General features: G+C 32.6%; 1 protein-coding gene and 1 pseudogene across 2 annotated transcripts in view; both read left to right on the top strand.

The window, feature by feature from the left end:
- Nucleotides 1-18,951, top strand: part of ZNF280D (zinc finger protein 280D) — a 92,095-nt gene extending 73,144 nt beyond the window's left edge. For both annotated transcript variants that reach the window (XM_045822724.1, XM_045822725.1), the window contains exons 19-20: nucleotides 14,706-14,761; nucleotides 17,035-18,951. In XM_045822724.1, coding sequence (XP_045678680.1) covers nucleotides 14,706-14,761; nucleotides 17,035-17,662 — 684 coding nt within the window. In that variant the 3' untranslated portion in view covers nucleotides 17,663-18,951. The remainder of the gene's footprint in view (nucleotides 1-14,705; nucleotides 14,762-17,034) is intronic.
- LOC123808320 lies at nucleotides 9,800-11,665 on the top strand (annotated as a pseudogene).
- Nucleotides 18,952-19,879: the final 928 nt, after the last annotated feature.

Here is a 19,879-nt window from a genome sequence, read left to right as displayed (position 1 = left end):
CTTTGCTTCACAGTCTGGTGCTGAATCCACTGAGCCACACCAGCCAGGGCAGTCAGTTATTTTTAGAGCAATTAAAAACTTAAAAATAATATTACCTATACCTTCATTTCTACCATTTCCATTGTCCTCCATTTCTTTATGTGGCACTTCTTTTCCGTGTAGTATCATATTCTTTTGGCCTTAAGGAACTTCCTTTGCTCTATTTTGTATACATTTACTGATAATTCTTCCATGCTTATATCATTAAAAATATTTTTTTCATTTTTGAAAGATTTTTTTGTGAGTATAGAAGGGTTGACAGTTTTGTTTCTTTCAGCAGTTTAAAAAATCATTGTCTCTTGGCTTGCATATTTTCTGACAAGATGTCTTAATTTAATTTTATCTTTGTTTCTATGTATGTATACAATATGTCACATTTTTGGTTGTCCTCAAGATTTTATCTTTATTTTCTCTTTATTCTTTATTAGTTTGAACATGATATGATTAAGTTTGGTTTGTTCACTTGTTTATTTATGTTTATCTATTTTTGTATGTATTTATTTTTTGCATTTATCCTGATTGGTGCTTTAAACTTTTTCTGGGGTTTCAGTTTCACATGTGTTATGTCATTTGATGTTAGTACTTGTTCTTAGGTGCCTGTTCTGTGGTTTTCACTCCCCCAACCCCCAGCACACACAATTTTTTTCTTTGTGTTTCAGTTTGGGTAATTCATATATTGTCTATTAATTTAATTTTCAGTTGTGTCAGGTCTGCCGATAGGCCCATCAAAGGCATTTTCATCTATGTCGTGGTTTTTTTGTTTCATTTTCTAGCATTTGCATTGAATGTTGTCCTCCTTTCCTACCAAAGCATTTAACATATTAATTTTAGTAATTTCAAATTTCCACCCAGTACTTCCAGCAGGTGGGTTGTATCTCAATCTGGTTCTGCTAACATTTTTACTCTCCTGATAGAACATTCCACACCCCCCTTAACCTCAGCCCTTTTCTGTGTGTCATAATATTTGTTTAAAAGTGATATATGTAGGACTCAGATAAAAGTATTTATATCTCAAAGTGGGCTTACCTTTTCTTATGTTAGGTCATTAGTGTGGGGCTTGGGATATATAGTGGTGAGTTGATCTGGATTTTGATTTTCATGTTGCAGTGGTTACCCTCAATGTACCACAAGGTTCAGTTCCTCTGGTATTTATTTGAGACTGAAGCTTCAGGGGATGTCTCTCTCTCTACACTCTTGTTGCCTTTCTTCCAGCAGTAGTGTTCTTGCCTGTTATTTGATGTTTGCTAGCCTGGTGGTGGGTAGTGGTAATGGGGTGATGTTCTCTTATTGCTCTAGTTTAACCTTATCCTAAGATGGCTCAGTGTCTCTGGGTCTTGAAAGTAGGATTTTTTTTCTTCCATCCCGCAGCCACAATCAGTTCCTGTGCCCAGGGGTTGACATAGTTTGCCTCTCTTTTTACAAATATGTAAAGTCATGAACATAAGGAAAATTTATGAATCTGTTATTTCATAACATCATGATTGGTTTTTTCCTGAGGCATTCACACTTGACTAGAAATAATCATCAAACTTTTACTTTCCTTTTATTTGCTATTTCATCTGTGTCAAGTGAAACCAACCATTTCATATATAAACCAAATTTGTTAAATTTATTTTTGTTAAAAGAAAACCAGCTTATGTTAAAAATGTAGTAGGCCAGCCCTGGCTGGTATGGCTCATGGATTGAGCACTGGCTTACAAACCAAAGGGTCACTGGTTTGAGTCAGGACACATGTCTGGGTTGTCAGCCAGGTCCCCAGTTGGGGGCATGTGAGAGGCAACCACACATTGATGTTTCCCTCCCTCTTTTTCTCCCTCCCTTCTCCTCTCTCTAAAAATAAGTAAATAAAATCTTTTTTAAAAATGTAGTAGGCCATTAAGTAGGGTTAAAGGAAGCTGTATTCACTGGAAGGAGATAGTGGGTATGTTGGTCCAGGTATTTCTTTTAAGTATATATGTGATGTTGATGGTCCCTTGTTTAAGTTCACAAGTGATATGGTGGGTACTTTGAGTTAATCTTCAAGATTTTTATCAGAGTCATTGCAGTAGAGTCAATGTCACGCCCTGGTAATATTTTATTGTTATCACTATTTAATATGTATAGTTTTTCATTTCCTCTTTAAAAGTTCTTCTCATATGCTAGATGGTATTTGGAATTCATATTATACAGTGACTTCTACAATCGCCCCTTTTCTACTACTCTGTATGCTCTGTATACTGAAATTCTGTACTGCTTTTATTTCTTAACTCGATATATCATGAGACTCTTCCACTCCAGTGTGATGATTGGTTAGTTTCATCCTAACTAAGTAGGAGATAAGAGAAAGGGTAGATATAGATGCCAGTCTCTTTTCTTGCTTCCTTCCTTAGCTATTAAGGAACACTGGATAGGATATTCCGGGAATCGTAGTATTGGGAAACAAAGATTAATACAATCATTTCCCTATCCTCATGGTGGTCAGAATCTAGTAGGACAGTTATATATGAGAGAATTATAATACAGTAAGAATAACCACCATATGTTAAGTATTTCAGGTATAGGCGGTATATATCAGGTATAGGATGCCATTACTATGTTTTTATCTCTTTTTCTTAATATTCATCCCTCAATACAAGCATACACATAAAAATGCAGAATAGAGGTTTCCTGTTGTTTCACTAATGAAATGGCAAATTAGCTCTAGTCTTTACTTCTATAAGAAATTCTCCATAAAGAATTCCTAAGGTTTTTGTTTTTGTTCTTTTTTATTTGTTCGCTTTTAATTTGTAACTTTTCAAGATGATTAAGAGATTCAGAAGTTGTAAAATTTTTATTTTTAATCAAATTAAAAGCTAAAAAGTTGTGCTACAATGTTTATCATAAAAGCACTTGTTCATCTGGCACACCCTTTTCATCAAACTCTTTAGAGGTGGCCATTTTCTGCTTGTTTAATAAATATGTATTAATTAATAAATATATTTAAAATTTATACTAAGAATTTTTAAGAACAAATATTGCATCTAAGAAACCAAGTGGTACATTGTTCAGAAGAAAAACACAGGCAATATTTGGTCAAAATTATATGGGATAGTAATGAATTTGTCTTGAAAAACACCATATTCCAGCTGTTTAAAATGATGAAGTCTCCAGTTGATATGTTAGAATAAAATTAACATAAAATTTAGTTAGATGAAGAATTTTCTTCTAATCTTGAGGAGAAAAAGATAAACTGAAATTAGAAATTTTCAAAGCTAGTGAATATAAGCTTGAACATGAAAATAAGGTGCTATTTAAAGTAATTTTAAGAGTTTTTTTATCATGGCCATCTGTTTCTAATCAAATTAAAATGATTTTAATGGAACATAGGCCCATCCAATGACAAGATATAGATTTTCAAGTATTTGTTTCACATGATGGGCAAAGATTTTCAAAGAATGGGCTTTTTAAAAAATAGTCTAAGGGTCAGTTGATTTATTGTGACTGGCTCATTTATTCCAAAGAATCCTTGTTTTTATTTTGTCTCCCATGCATACTTTTAAGGAACGTTAACAATAGAATCTAACATTTGCAGCTCAAAAAATGGTTTCCAAGACTGGAAAAATTTGAACAGAATTTGTGATCACATAATTTTATATTTCTCATGATGCTCTTTTAAATTGAAGTATTTTAAAAATCAGAATCAGTATGCAAAAACCTGTTGTATTTCTGTATATGTACAACGAACTGTCAGAAAGAGAAATGAAGAAAACCATTTCATTTACAATTGCCTCAAAAATAATAAGATACCTAGGAATAAATTTAACCAAGGAGGTAAAAGGTCTGTACACCAAAAATGGAAAGACATTAAAGAAATGGAATAAGACACACATAAATGGAAAGATATTCTATGCTTGTGGATTGGAAGAATTGAAATTGTTAAAAATTTAATTATGTATACACATAATATCAATAAATTGCAATATAAAATCATTATATTTGTGTCTTCTAAAACTGATAAACAAAATGGTATTCAGAATTTTAAAATACTAGCCACAATAGCATCCTGGAAAAAAAATGTCAGTAATCTTAATTTAAAAGTATTTAACATTGAAAAGATAAAGAGAAAATTTGATGTTGAAAATATTATTATTGTGTTTGGTTCCATTAAAGCCAGGAAAGTAAGGTGATAATAAATTCTGAAATAAAATGTTTAAATTTAGACCACTCTTGTGAGTTCAGTACACTTGCTTTACAGTTTTCAACTACTTCCTGCATAGTAGCCTTTCCCTGGGGTTCTGGAAAAATGGTATAGTAGAAAACACAAGGAATCTATCTCCTCACCTAGACAGTAATTGTACCAGTGGAGTCTGTCTGATATAAGTGTTTTTGGAACTCGAGTCTTTTGAAGGCATGCGTCTTCCAGGGGAAGACTTGGACAGTAAGTTGTCATCAGTTTTGGGCAACTTAAGCATTTAGCACAGTAGTAGCTATCCATTGCCCACCTAGCCACATGGCAGGCATCTGTGCACATGTTCCTGGAACATCTTGTCCACTGCTTATGGGAGCTTAGGTGGGCAAAAGGACCCAGTACCCCAAATAATGGGAGCCTGTTCTCTTATCACAGGTTGTTGCTTGTCACAGAATTGTAGACCAAGACGTAGGCAGTCGTCATCATTGCACCTACCCATTGTTACATGCCCCTCCCCTTCCAGCTAAAGTAACTTTCAGGGGATATAAAGGAACAGTGCACCTCCCCCCTTTATTTTTGCTTTTCCCCTTTCAGGAGTCAGGCATTAAAGATTAGGACATTCAAACCTGTTGCATCTATAGTGAAAATTAGAAAGTGATTATATATACCCAGGAAAAGGCTCAGAAAAGACTGAGAAGACCTTAGTGTTATAACTCAGGCAGATCCTCTGGATAGAGACAGCCTAAGCAACAACAACAAAACAATAAGTAAGAAGAACAGCAAATGCTGAAGAATAAGAAGAATCTGATTGCCAGAGTTACAACATTATTAGATTTAAATGTCCAATGTTCAACAAAATAGTCTCAAGACACAAATATGCAAGTATGGCCCATCCAAAGGGAAAAAATTTCAACAGAAACTGTTCCTGTAAAAGACCTAATGGCAGATACACTAGACAAAGGAATTAAAACAACTGTCTTAAACATGCCCAAAGAACAAAAGGAATATGTGGGAAAAGTCAAGAAAACTGTGTGTGAACAAAATGGAAATCTCAATATAAGAGAAAGCCTAAAAAGAAACCAGAAAAAAAATTGGAGTAGGAAAGTATAATAATTGAACATGAAAATTTCACTAGAGGGATTCAAAGGCAAATTTGAGCAGACAGAAGAATCAGCAAACTTGAAGATAGGACAATGGAAATTAATGAGTTTGAGAAACAGAAAGAAAACATATTCAAGAAACATGAACAGAGCCTAAGGGAGCTGTGAGACACCATCAAGTAGACCAGTACACACATTGTGGGATGCCTAGAAGGAGAAGAGAGAATTGTCCAAGAGCATATTTGAAGAAATGAGTGAAAACTTCCCAAAGTTGATGAAAGAAATGAATATAAACATACAGGAAGCACAATCAACTAAGATGAACTCAAAGAGATCCTCACGGGAAACAAATTATAATCATACTTTCCAAAGGTAGTAAATCTTGAAAGCAGCAAGAGGGAAATCAATCATCGCATGCAAGGGATCCTAAAGATTTTCAGATTCCGCATCAGAAAGATTGAAGGTTAGAAGGAAGTGGGCCAATATATTCACAGTCGTTAAAAAAAAAAGAAAAGCTTAAGAATGCTATATTTGTCAAGATTGTACTTCAGAAGTGAGGGGAAAATTGGGACAGTCTCACATAAAACCTGAGGGAATTTGGGATCACTAGACCTGCCCTGTAAGATACACTCAAGGAAGAAATTGCAAGTTGAAATGAAAGGATACTACGTGTTAACTCAAAGCTGTGTGGAGAAATAAAGATCTCGATAAAGGTAAGTCCATGGGCAATTATAAAAGCTAATATTATGTAACAATGGTTCTTAACTGTGTTTTTTGTGTTCTACATGGTTAAAATATGAATATATTTAAAGAAAAAAATTACTAGTGTCAAAGTTAGTTTTACCCTAACTTTGATTTGTATTTCCAGATCTTGTTTTCTACATAATTTAGGAGACTATTGCATTTAAAGAATTATTAGTCTATGTTTTGAGGCACACAATATATAAAGCTGTAATTTTGTGGCATCAACAATTGAAAGGGGTGTGGATGAAGCTGCAAAGGAGCAGTTTTTGTATGTTATTGAAGGTAAGCTGGTATCAGTTTAAATTGAAGTGTACTAACATTATGGTGTTAAATATAACCCCCATGGTAACCACAAAGAGAATTGCTATGCAATATACACAAAGGGTAATGAGAAAGAAATTTGAACATTTCACTACCAAAAAAAATTGAAACTACAAAAGAAGTCAATAATACAGGAATTAAAGCCAAAGAAGCTCTAACTGAAAACAAACAGCATAATGACAGAAGTCCCTTCTTACTAGTAATTAATGTAAATGTTACTAATGTAAATGTTAATGTATTAAAGTCTCCAATTAAAAGACAGGTTGGGAAAAAAACATAATCCAACTATATACTGTCTACAGGAGACTTATTTGAGATCCAAAGACAAAAATTCAAATTGAGGGAATGAAAAAGATACTCTATGCAAATAGTAACCAAAAAAGAATAGGGATAGCTTTACTAATATTGGACCAAACAGATTTAAATCAGAGAATGTTTACAAGTGAATAAAAAGGATGTTATATACAGGGGTGGGCAAAAGTGGATTTATAGTTGTAATACAAATAATGCATTAACAAATAATAATACAAGAATAAATTTTCATGTACTAACAACTGTAATCCTACTTTTGCCTACTCCTGTATAATTAAAGGTTCAGTACAGCAAGAAGACATAGTATATGACAGTTATAAACACACACCTTAATGGCAGACCACCAATATATATGAAGTAAAAACTGACAGAATTGAAGGGGAAAATATATTGTTGTATAGTAATAGTTGGAGACTTCAATACCCAACTAATCATAAAGGACAGACCACTCAGACCTGAGTAAAGAAATAGAAGACATAACATAATAAACTATCTAGATCTAACAGAAATGAAACACTCCATCCAGTAACACATTCCTCTCAACTGCACATGGGACAGTTGCCAGGGTAGAACATATGTTAAGCCACGAATTGTCTTGATAGATTTCAGAAAACAGATATCATGCAAACTATCTTCTCTGACCACCTCAAGATGAAATTAGCAGTTAACAAAAGGAAAACTGGAAAATTCACAGGATTATGGAAATTAAGCAACACACTTTTAAAACAACAAATGGATCAAAGAAGTATTCACAACAAATGGAAATTAGAAAATACTTAGGTAAGAATAAGAACAAAACATAATATAGTAAAACTTATGGAATATGTTTTACAAAAATAGGAAAGCTTATCCTAAAATTCATATGGAAACTCAAGGGACCTCAAATAGCCATAAACAGTTTTAAAAAGCAAAAAAGAAACCTAGAGTATGCACACTTTCTGATTTGAAAACTTATTACAAAGTAATGGTAGTCAAAATAATGTGATATTGGCATAGAAAGACACATAGACCAATGATTAGATACTGACGAGAGAGCCCAGAAATAAACTCACAAATATGGTTAAATAGTTTTTGACAGGGTACCCAAGACCACCTTTTAAACAAATGGTGCTGGGAAAACTGGCTATTCGCATGCAAAATAATTTATTTGGACTCTTACTTGACACCATATGTAAACATGAACTCAAAATGTATCGAGGACCTAAATGTAAGACCTAAATCAATAAAACTCTTAGAAGAAAACATAGAACAAAAGCTTAATATCATTGGATATGGCACTGAATTTTTGCATGTCATGCCAAAGGCACAGGTAACAAAAAGAAAATGGGCAAACTGGACTTCATGAAAATTTTAACATTTTATATTTCTAAAGGTGCTATCCACAGAATAAAAAGGCAACTCCCAGAATGGGAGAAAATATTTCCAAACCATGTATCTGTTAAGGGATTAAGATCCAAAATTATAGAGAAGTGCTAAAACTCAATAATAACAACAAAAGCCCTGATTTGCTGGAAATATCACAAAGAACACTTTGTAAAGTACATGATTGTCTAACCACTATGCTGTCCATCAGAAATTAATACAAAATAGTATTGAATGTAACTATAATTGGGATTTTTTTTAATTTTAAAAAATGGTTAAAGGACTGCATAGACATTTCTCCGAAGAAGATATAAAACTGGCCAATAGCAGATAAAAAGATGCACAAGATTATTAATTATTAGGGAAGTGCAAATCATAACTACAGTGACATACCACTTCACACCGTTCAGCTGGCTACTATCACAAAAAAAGAAAACAGATGTTGATGAGGATGTAGAAAAACTGGAACCCTTGTGTGTTATTGGTGAAAATGTAAAATGGTATAGCTACTGTGGAAAACAGCATAGTAGTTCCTCAAAAAATTATATGATCCAACATATAATTTTGATCCAACATATTATTTGTATGCCTATTTTCATAGTAGCATTCACAGTAGCTAAAACATGGAAGTAACTAAAAGTCCATTGATGGATGAATAGATAAATGTGGTAAATGCATTCAATGGAATATTATTCACCCTTAAAAAGGAAGGAAATTGTGCAATATGCTGCAACATGATGAATGTTGAGAACATTGTGCTAAGTGAAATAAACAGTCACAAAAAGAAAAATACTGTATAATTCCACTTGTATAAGGTGCTTAGAGTTGTCAAAATAATAAAGACAGAGTACAGTGGTGATTGCCAGGAGCTGGGTGGAGGGGAATTATTGTTTAGTGGGTATAGAAGCTTCAGTTTTATAAGATGCATAAATTTACAGGGATGGTTGGTGGTGTGGTTGTACAACAATGTGAATATGCTTAATATCACTGATCTGTACTCTAAAAAATGATTAAGATGGTAAATTATATGTTGTATATATTTACCACAATAGAAAAATCCCAAAAACTTATATATAGGGGTACACATTTTTCTTTTACTTCAGAATACAATATGGCTTGGTATAGCACTAATCTCAACATAGTTATATCTCAATTATTGAGACTGCTATATGTTTTGAGCTAGGAAGTGTATTACAATATGATTTTCTTTTGTACACCTCATTTTATTTCTGGAATTGAAAAATACATCTTTGTATTCATTTGTTTAATTTTATATGCACCTAATGCTGTTTTTTTTAAATGTGATTTATTTGCTGTTTTGGAAGTATTCGTTCCAAATGTTCACACACTCAAAAAAGTTACTGGAAATATCTGATGATCTTTTCTCACACCTGCTTCAGTTTAAACTACTTGCTCTCTAAGTCTGGTGCATTGTTTGTTGTGTTAGAATTTTCCTTACTTTCTTGTGTTGGATGTCCTGTTTTCTGAACCATGAATTATTCTTCCCATGATTTACTCCTTATTTTGATGAAATGTGTACTTCAAAAGGGATATATCTTTTTTTCACTCCTTGCATCTAAAACTGTGTTTACTAAAATGATAATTTGGGTGAAGTATATAGAAAACAATTTTACATTGCAGTTTTGAAATTACTATTTTTGGTCAGTTTGTTGCCATTCTTGCTTCAGTTCTTTTCTTGTGTTTAGGTTATTTTTTCCCTAACAACTTTAATGATTATCTCTCTCTCTCTGCTGTTTTGAAGTTTCTTACCGACATGTTCAGCCATCATCTTTTTTCATTCATTATGGTAGGCATTAGATAAGTCTTTGTAATTGGGATATTTCTGTGTGGGGGTAAGTTTTTTTGTATTATTTCTTTGGTAAATTTTCACTGTCATTTTCTCTGTGTTTTTTTTTTTTTAAACTTCTATTGATCTGATATTGTACTTCCTCTATCAACTCCTCTAATTGTATGGGTTTTTTTTTTGCCTTCTGTCTTTCGTCTTTTTAGTTCAGTCTTCTAAAAAATATTTCCTAAAATTAATTATTTTAGTTCTGATATATTTAATTTTGAAAAGTTCTGTAAGTTTTTTATTATCTCTCCATTCTGTTTTCAGTTTTTTTTGTTTAATGGATTAATAACATCTCATACTTCTCTGTAAATATTAAATATGTATTAGGTATGTATTAATAATGTATATTTTCTTTTTTTAAGATTTTAGTTACTTATTTTTAGAGAGAGGGAAGGGAGGGCGAAAAAGAGGGAGAGAAACATCAATTTGTGGTTGGTTGCCTCTCACACAACATCTACTGGGGACCTGGCCTGCAACCCAGGCATGAACTCTGAATAGGAATCAAACAGGTGACCCTTTAGTTCACAGGCCAGTGCTCAGTCCACTGAGCCACACCAGTCAGAGCTATTTTCTTCTGTTCCCAATCATGTTTCTTGTCTCCAAGACCCCTATTTTATTCTTTTTTGTTGATTTTGATCCTTCTGATGTTAAAGGATGTCTTCAATTGTGTGGTGATCCTTAGCTCTTAATACATATTAAAGAATGAAATACTAAAAAGTTAATTGGAAACCCTGTGGTTTGGGATGGGGGTACGGCTGTTTTGCAGCTCCAGAGGGCACAATTTTATTTTTTAATTTTTAAAAAGATTTTATTGTTTTTAGACAAGAGGGAAAGGGAGGGAGAAAGAGAGGTAGAGAAACATTAATATGTGGTTGCCTCTCACACATTAGGGGACCAACTGGGAACCTAGCTCACAACCCAGGCATGTGCCCTGACTAGGAATCAAACCAGCGACCCTTTGGTTCGCAGGCCGGTGCTCAATCTACTGAGCCACACCAGCCAGAGCCAGAGGGCACTATTTTAGTACTATAAAAAAGTATTGATATTTACCATATTAGAAATTAAAATTGTGAAGTTTAAAAAATATTGTCACTTAAAAAATAATAAGCCCCCCATAAGTTACATAAATAACAATTTCTGAAAAATAACTATTTTCCAAAACAAACTTAAAAGAATAACATTGTATGTCTACTTAAACAGAATGTTTCTGTATTTAGTCCCTTATGATACATTGTTTTGGTTGAAATATATGAAGAATATCCAGCTTTATCCAGTGCTTTGAAAATCTTTTCATGCTCTGGCTGGTGTGGCTCAGTGGATTGAGCGCCAGCCTGCAAACCAAAAGGTCGGTAGTTCGATTCCTGGGTTGTGGGCCAGGTCCCCAGTGTGGGGGTGTGTGTGAGGCAGTCACACATTGATGTTTCTCTTCCTCTCTTCCTCCCTCCCTCTCTCTAAAAATAAATAAATAAATATCTTTAAAAAATAAAAAAAATTCTAATCTCACAAGGGTACTGGTACTTGATGTGAGGTTCCAGCAAACCTGCAGTTCACTCTTCAACTTCATGATGTTAGCCAAAAACACACTAAGTCGTCATCTGGTTTGAAACATTCAATAACAGGTCAACCAGAAACAGACACCCAATTTTCATGACAAATAATGGTAATGCTGTGTTAGCTAGTGGAGCCACTTTCTGTGTTTCTGCGTGGGTATATACAGCAACACAAATTGGAATAGAATGGAACCTGTCCCCTGTTGTCAGAGTCACCCCAAAGGAATGGAAAGATTAGTAATCATCACAGCTGGTATAACACAAATTGGAATAGAATGGAACCTGTCCCCTGTTGGCAGTCACCCCAAAAGAATGGAGAGATTAGTAATCATCACAGCTGGTATAATAATTGTCTCAAAATCAACTCACAGTTGATGCCAAGTGAAAGGACTGTGTACCCATTAAAATAGGGAATGATTGATAAAATACTTTTGAAATCTAAAAATAAAAAACAAAATAAAAAATCTTTTCAGATAATTCTGATTCCTCTCCTTTGGTATTACATCAAAAGTAGATAAGTGGAAGTTTTTTTAAAGATTGATTGCAATGTGATATCTGTCTCCATATATCTAAATTTTTTGTACTTTGTTACATTAAAATCTATTACTCTGTTTTGCACTTGGATGGAATCTTTTGTACATGGATGATTTTGGCAGGTATTGGTCATGTGGAAAATACTGGTTCCTTGACTGAGTTACTTAAATCTTCCAAGTGTTAACATGTTCCATTATATTATATCAAGTAATCACGTTCATTAAGATTATCATTAATCTTATCAGTGATAGATACAAGTTTTCCTAAAATTTAATTTTTGCTTGAATTTTATTTTTGGCAATAAGTACTGTCAGCTTTCTTTGGTGGCACAGACTCACTTTGTCAGTCTTCAAGAAAATGTCTACTAAATTGCCAAGTCTAAATACCTATAGTTTGACATTTATTTTTTAAAATTAAAATAATGTTAAATGGAAAAATGATCTGGCTAGGTTTAGCTCACAGCTCAATCACAGATGTAAGTATTGTCAGTATGCAATAACAGTGCTTTATTCATTCATCCTATTTTGTCACATAGGCTCTTAAAAAGACAAACTCAAGGATTGACATATAATAAAAATTGTATAACAATCATAAAATTACTGCTGATGTATGCTGATAAAGAATACAATAGTTATACAATTTCGATTTGGTGCCACTCCCTTGATTGGTGTTGAGATGCCAGCATAATTTACCCACCACTGTTTTTGTTTTAATTTCATGTGCCTCCTGAAGGTGTTTTAGAGGTCCCAGTTGTCTGTGAAGCAGTCTTGGAGAACTGCTGACATGAATTCATATATGTAAAGGTCATCTCCTGGATTAGTGTGCTGTACAAACTGCACAGTCTGCAAGGGAATTGTTTGGACTTGATCATAAGAAATCAGGTGCTCAGCTGACTGATTCTTTGTTGGGGAATATTCGCTCAAAATCATTATGGGAACTCTTTTATTTGGGGCTAGTAATTTTCTCCAAAAAGGAAATCTAGATTCCAGTTGGAGGTGGTAGGATGAAGAATGATTCCTCTAGCTGTGAAGTTCAGGGATCCAGGTAGGAGAGAGACTGTGGGTCGGTCCCTTTACTCAGTTTATGGTTTTGACTAATTTATTATTTGTTTTGTTTTATTTTTTTCTCAGTATCTCATGCCTGTCCTTTGCTCTTCTTAGCGTTCACAAGTTTAGACTGTCTCCAGTTCAGAGTTAACTAACCTCTAGCCTTTGTGGTAGCGTTAGGATAGGTACCTGTAGAAAAAGCATTTAGATTTCTCATTAGTCTTTGTGTTTAATTTTTACCTTTTATGTACTGAATGTTGTACTGAATTCCATCAAATATCAGATTTCTTGGGTTGCTTTGGCAAAATGTTTCTCTTATACTTCCAACTTAGATGTTTTCTTGCAAATTCCTCCACAGTATGCAGTCAGTTTCCACTCCTCTGGCCACTTTCCATTTAAAAATTTGTTGAAACCTCTTTGACAGTAAGTCTGCTTTGGTGTTTACTTGGTGTCGATGAGAGAAAATGTTTTATTTCTTTGCCCTCATTTTAGCAAGGTTTTGGGAGAGTGAAGAAATAAATGTATGGGATTAATACATTTATCAATTTCACAGGCTTGGGTCATCACTTACAATGGTTAAGAAATTCACCACTTGTGGCATTGTTTTAGGTTTTCTACTTAACCTGTACAGTTTTATTTTTTATTTGTAAAAATGGAGTTTATGATGTCTAGTATGAGAATGAAATGAGATAGTGAATGTAAAGTTCTTAACATATTCTATGTATCATGTGTACTCTGATAATTGTTATAAACTGTTATGCTAGGCAGTATGCTGGCTTACTGAGGTTTTATTGTATTCCTTCCTCCTCATGAAAGATTTGAAATAAGTAAAATATATAATTTGTTATTTAATATTACTTCCACTTATTATGACTCCAAATATGAAATGATAATTTCAGAAATGTTTTTAAGTGTCTGTACTTAATGTTTGTTTTTTTAAAAAAGTGTGAATGCCACTTGTTCAGATTTAAATTGTGTTTAACTAATTTTCTATTCAAGTGAAGTTGACTTTTAAACAACCTGGGGGTTAGGGACACTGACTCCCACACAGTTGAAAGTTTGTGTAGAACTTGACTTAATCCAAAAAAAACTGCAGTACAGTTGTCCTAGATATCTGCAGGGGGTTGGTTTTAGGACCTCACTGCCAACCCAGTGGATGCCAAAGTCCATGAATGCTCAGGTCCCTTATATAAAATGGCATAGAACATTACATACAGTTGGCCTTCCATGTCTGTGGATTCCCAACCGCAGATTGAAAATACTGTTTTTAACCCGAGGTCAGATGAATCCACAGAAGCGAAACCCAGGGATACAGAGTGCCAACTGTATATTTATTGAAGAAAATCTGCATATAAGCGGACCTGCACAGTTCAAACCCGTGTTGTTGAAGGAACTGTGATTGTAATTATGGCCCATATTTGAAACAGAGTCTAAGGAAAGCAGGTATTCTTATAACTGGATAACTCTTTTATGACCTTGATTCAGAAACTTGTGGTACAAAGAATTTCTTAAAGAATTTTTTAAATTGTACTTTTGATAATGAGAATTATTCTAGTATACTTTTGATTAAGAAACTATTTTTTTTAGTTCCTTGATGTATAAGAATGCACACTTAAATTCCTCCAGAAAGTTTAATATCATAAAAGTAGTTTAAGCTTATCCATGAATATAAAAGAAAATTATCATTAATCATTTCAGGAACTTGCAAGACCTATTATGGCGGAAGAAGAAACAGAAACATCAAATTCTGAAAGGTAAATATAAGGAAAAACTGCATCTCTTGAAACCAAATATATAAATGGCATTTGTTTTATATCATTTTAGTTAATCAGTAAAGGACTGTTTAAATGTTTGTAAATGGTATTGTTTTTAGTAGTGGCTTTTAATTTTAAAAATTTTGAAATTTTAATACAACAGGATTATATTACAGATCCTTAGTTTTTAAATACTTTTATATATGTAGAGTATAAAGTTAAAATTTTTAAAGTACATACTAGTAAGTAAAATGTTAACAGATTTTAATTGCCCTTATTGAATGAAAACAGTTAAAAGATGCTACAAGTTACAACATAAGGAAAATTATTGCAAATAGGTAATTGTAAAATCTTTATATATAAATCATTTTCAGAAAGATTTAATGGTACTTACATGGTACCCTCCCAACTTAAAAGTTTCAAAATTTAGGAATTGGTTTTTAAACACTTAATGCTCAGATAGGACACTAAAGAATACAAGACATTTCCCAAACTTTTAGTAAAATAATTCCAACATTCTAATTAGAAATTTTTTTCAGATAAAGATAATTTTATTATACCTTTTTTATGCTGTTCAATTACTTTTAAATCAATTTTTCCATTTCTCTTTTATTCTGTATATTTTACAGTAGGTTGCTTGTTAAAGCTGTTAATAAGCAATTTATGGATAAAGCCTTATGAAAGTGTTCCTTAGAATTAGCTAGAAAAATGATCTAGCCCTTTCTTCACATAGCATTTTTCCTAGAACCCTAAAAGGGAGGAGGGAAGAATTTATTAATATTCAACTCAAGAGAAAAAGCAGACTTGTCACTTCTCTGTTATTTAACATTTTCTGTAAATTGTAGTTAGTCCAATAAGAGCTGGACAAAGTAACAATTATACAAATTTAAATGAGGAAAATATAATTTTTTAAGATGATGTAATTGACCTATAAGATCCAAGAAAATGAGCTAAGAATCTTTCCTATATACAATAACATGTGATTTCAAAATATAATGGGAAAAAATGTTAATTTACAATATTAACAAAAATGAGAAATGTGCAAGATTTAAATAACAAACATTTACTGGGATAAAAAATAATATTAATAGCTTGCATGATAAGCCATTTTCCAAAATAATTTATAGGATATGGTTTGGAAACTAACAAAATTAAGATTCATATTTTTCTTTTTATTAATACCATAATTTATTTAATTATTGCCCTGTTGTTAGACCTTAGGTTGCTTCTGTATTCACTATTGAAATACTGTTTTAACGCATGTCCTTGTACAAATATCCTTTGCATTATTAAATTATTAAATTTAGGGAGAAGAGTTGTAGAATATAGGCAGTTTGCTCTATTAGATAATAAAGTACATTGTTAATCTATAATTGTTAAGACAGTCTGGAATTGGCTCAAGAATTGTCAGTCTAAAGATAGATCATAACAAAACATATAGTGAAATGGCCTTATAAATATAATTTAGGAAATAGTAAATAGTTGACACTGTTGCTCTTTGAGTTGTCAATTCATTACAAAAAAAGCCTAAATTCTGGGTAAATTAATGTAAGAAATAAGACATATGTTATCATTAAATTTATTTTTGCTAAAATAAGCATTGTTACATCTGGATAAGAGGCTGGAGATCCTTTTAGAAATCTATTTCTAATGTTTTATTATTCACTAAATAGTTTCTCTTAACACATCAGAATAAAAGTAAACACACAGACAAACTCATAAACATATGTGTACAAATGTACACAAATCTGTGTATTTTACATTTTATTTTTAGGGATAGTTTTGTATTTCCTTAAATTAGGCTATTAAAAATTAGGGAAATGTTTATGAATGCTTATCTGATTTTGTATATAGAAAGATATTGTAGCCATAAAAAGATATATAAATCATAAAAGAAAAATAGGTGTTTTCCATATACATTTATTCCTTATGTAAAGTACTCTCAGAAATTAATAAGAATGCTTAAATTTTAACTAAAATCAAGCAAGGATGTTAACACATAAAAATAATAACCAGGACTAAAATTAGTTGATAAACTCTACAGGTCTACTTTTAATATGAGATTCTGGAGTTTTTCACTCTCTTGACTAAGAAAATATCAACCTCCTAAATTGTAACCTCATGACGAGGACTGGGAACCTGGACTTTGTTTTCCTTTTTGATGGGCAAGTAAGTCCATCAAAAAATATTTAGAGCATGTCTTTATTTTGATAATGTTCAAAAACAATGTATTATATGAAGGAATAGATAATGAAAGGCTTTATTTTTTTCAGTCAACATGATAAAGCTTCTTCTTCAGAAGAAAAAAAAAGTGAATGTGATGCAAATTCATTTGAAGCCCCATCAGCAACAAAAAGTGAAGAAAGCATAATAGTTTCAGATAAAGAAAAGGATATCTGTCTTGAAGACAAGGAAACTGGCTCAAAGAATATCTTCAGTTATGATTCAAATATTGGTGAGGATAAAGTGGAAAAGGAAAAACAAATTGAGCACATTTGTCAAGAAACAGAGCTGAAAATGTGTGAAAGTTCAGAAAACATAATTTCATGTGATCAGATTAAAGATCAAAACTCCAATGAAGCCAGGTTTTCTTCAAAGAATATTAAGGATTTGCGGTTGACATCTGGTGATGTTAGCATTGATCAGTTTTTGAGAAAAAGAGATGAACCTGAATCTGTTAGTTCTGATGTTAGTGAACAAGGCAGTGTTCATCTGGAACCTTTGACTCCATCAGAGGTGCTTGAGTATGAAGCCACAGAGATTCTTCAGAAAGGTAGTGGTGATCCTTCAGTCAAGCTTGATGAAGTAGTATCTGATCAAACAGATGATGTGCCTGGGGAAAATAGCCCTAGCACATCTGAGACAACAGTAGACCTGGCAGATGAAAAAGAAAGAAGTTGAAATTAGTTGTCGTTCTCAGTTTTAGTGTACAAATGGTAAGAGCATTTGGAACACTGCTGTCAGGTGAGCTCAGTGGTGCTTTAGAAGAGTTCAGAAATAGAAAAATATGAGGGAGGTCATTCGTACACCTTCTCTGAACAACCTACGTTATTACAGAAATTAGTTCAATAATAGCATGATGGTATGGATTTTCAAGAGGTTTTAAAACATGAACAGGATTTTAATGAAAGTTTACAATAGAAAAGCTTCATTTAACAGTTCTCAAGGAAATGGAACTTGATTGCCAATATGAATTGATTATTAGAATATTAGTTACATTTATAAAGCATTGAAAATTCCATCAGTCCTAAGCTAAAAATCTATTACTTATATGTCCTTCTCAACTTAAGGGAAGAAAGTTGGAAACCACATACCTTTTGGGAATAATTGATTTAAAATAATGGCTAATTGGCATTGTTAATGAAAGCTTTATTTTGGGTATGATGCTGGTAAATGCTTCAAGTGTGAAATTAGTGAAGCTATTGAGAATTTGAATGAACATAAACTTATTTTGGATTTAATATAACATTCCAGACTATCAGAAGCATGTAAACAGAATATTTGAGTCCATGTACCTCCATACAAGTGTTAGCCTGCCAGGCTGTAAGCTTACCTTAATTAAACTTTCAGTGAAAGTGAAATTATTAAAATATAAATTTATATTTGTGTTTTTTGTCAGTGTGAGCTGTGCAGAAATCCCTTCATGAATTAGTTGTATAAAGTAGAAATCCATTGTTGAAACTTCTGTAGCTATTATGCTTTTAATATTGTTTTAATGATCTTTAGAAATAGACTCATAAAAATGGTCTGGATACCAAACCAAAGTATGATATAATATAGATACTGTAAAGCAGCAAACTGAAAACATGTCCTGGCATGAACTCAGCCATGTTTCAGTGACTTTTCCTTTAATTGTAAAATAGAGACTTCAAATGGGACCTAAAGCAGTGATGTGAAAAATTGGTTTGGGATAGTTAGTCTAATTTATCCATAAGATGGCCACTAAGTTGATTTTTAGTTGTTTTTTATCCTCTAGGAAATAAAGATCTAGAAATCAATAAGAATAACAGTAGTCTGCTTTGAAGTACTAATAAACTTTTATTTAAAATGCTACATTTTTACTTCTTAAAACGTGCTTTGAATTCTTAAATTTTGTTTCACTGAATATTAAATGTTTTAAATGTCTATTAAAATTCTGCTGTATATAGTTTTTGAGTAAATATTTGTAATAAAATTCTGTCCCTGAATAATTTTATTTTTCAGAAAACTGCTTGAATCAGATTACCTGTGGCGCCTTTAGAAACTGTATGCTTGTTCAAGGAAATTTCATGTTAAAGTTAGTGGTAGGGTTTCATTCTGTATTCTTTAATTTGATGTATGATATATTTTAAGTCAGTGAAGTATAGGGAGAAATACTGCTAATATTTACAGAGAATAGATATGTTTTCTAAACCCTTTCACTTCAAGAGAAATATAATTTAATATTATAGTTTTCTATCTGCTCAATAAATTAAAGAGGCTAAATAGGCAAAATATATTAAGTTATTTTCTTGAATATGGGGGAGGGGTGGGAAAACAAATATTTTTATCTTTCCTGCTCCCAAAAAAAGACAGGGAGAAAAGAACCTATTTGCTCTTACCCTTCACCTTGTTGAATCATAAATCTATAGAGCAGAAATGATTTTGGGAGTAATTTAAAACTTAGAAGAACAGGAAGTAAAAGAAAAAGTCTTTGTGATTCACTTTCAGAATCTCATTCAATTAGTTGCCAAGCCTATGCTACAAAATCCTAGAGCACTGTCTCAAAATAAGTCTCTCAGTGGCACTAATGCCTTTTGAGCTTTGGAGTTGTCCCTTCTCCTGCCTCTATATACCTTTATAGCAGTGCTATTCAAAGTAGCTGTTCAATGAACTGTTTATACCTATCCACTGCGAGAAAAGGAACCTGTACCAGACTATAAGTTCTTCATTGAGAAAGTTTGGTACTGAAAACAAAAAAGCAGTTGAAATAAACACTGTACTTAGTAACCTCATTGGTATTTGTTCTCACACAATACCCTTATCTCATTTCTGATTAGGAACAAACAGTTCGGGCAAGCAAACCAAACCTGTATTTAGCATTGCTTTAGAAGGATGGTCTGCAGACTTTTTCTGTTGAATCCAGGTGCTAAATTGTGG

The sequence above is a fragment of the Phyllostomus hastatus genome, unplaced genomic scaffold (genome assembly GCF_019186645.2).
Source record: "Phyllostomus hastatus isolate PE091 unplaced genomic scaffold, TTU_PhHast_1.1 phas_scaffold_501, whole genome shotgun sequence".
NCBI classification, from domain to species: domain Eukaryota; kingdom Metazoa; phylum Chordata; class Mammalia; order Chiroptera; family Phyllostomidae; genus Phyllostomus; species Phyllostomus hastatus.
The sequence above is the reverse complement of the archived record's forward strand: the minus strand, read 5'-3'. Positions and strand labels throughout refer to the sequence as shown.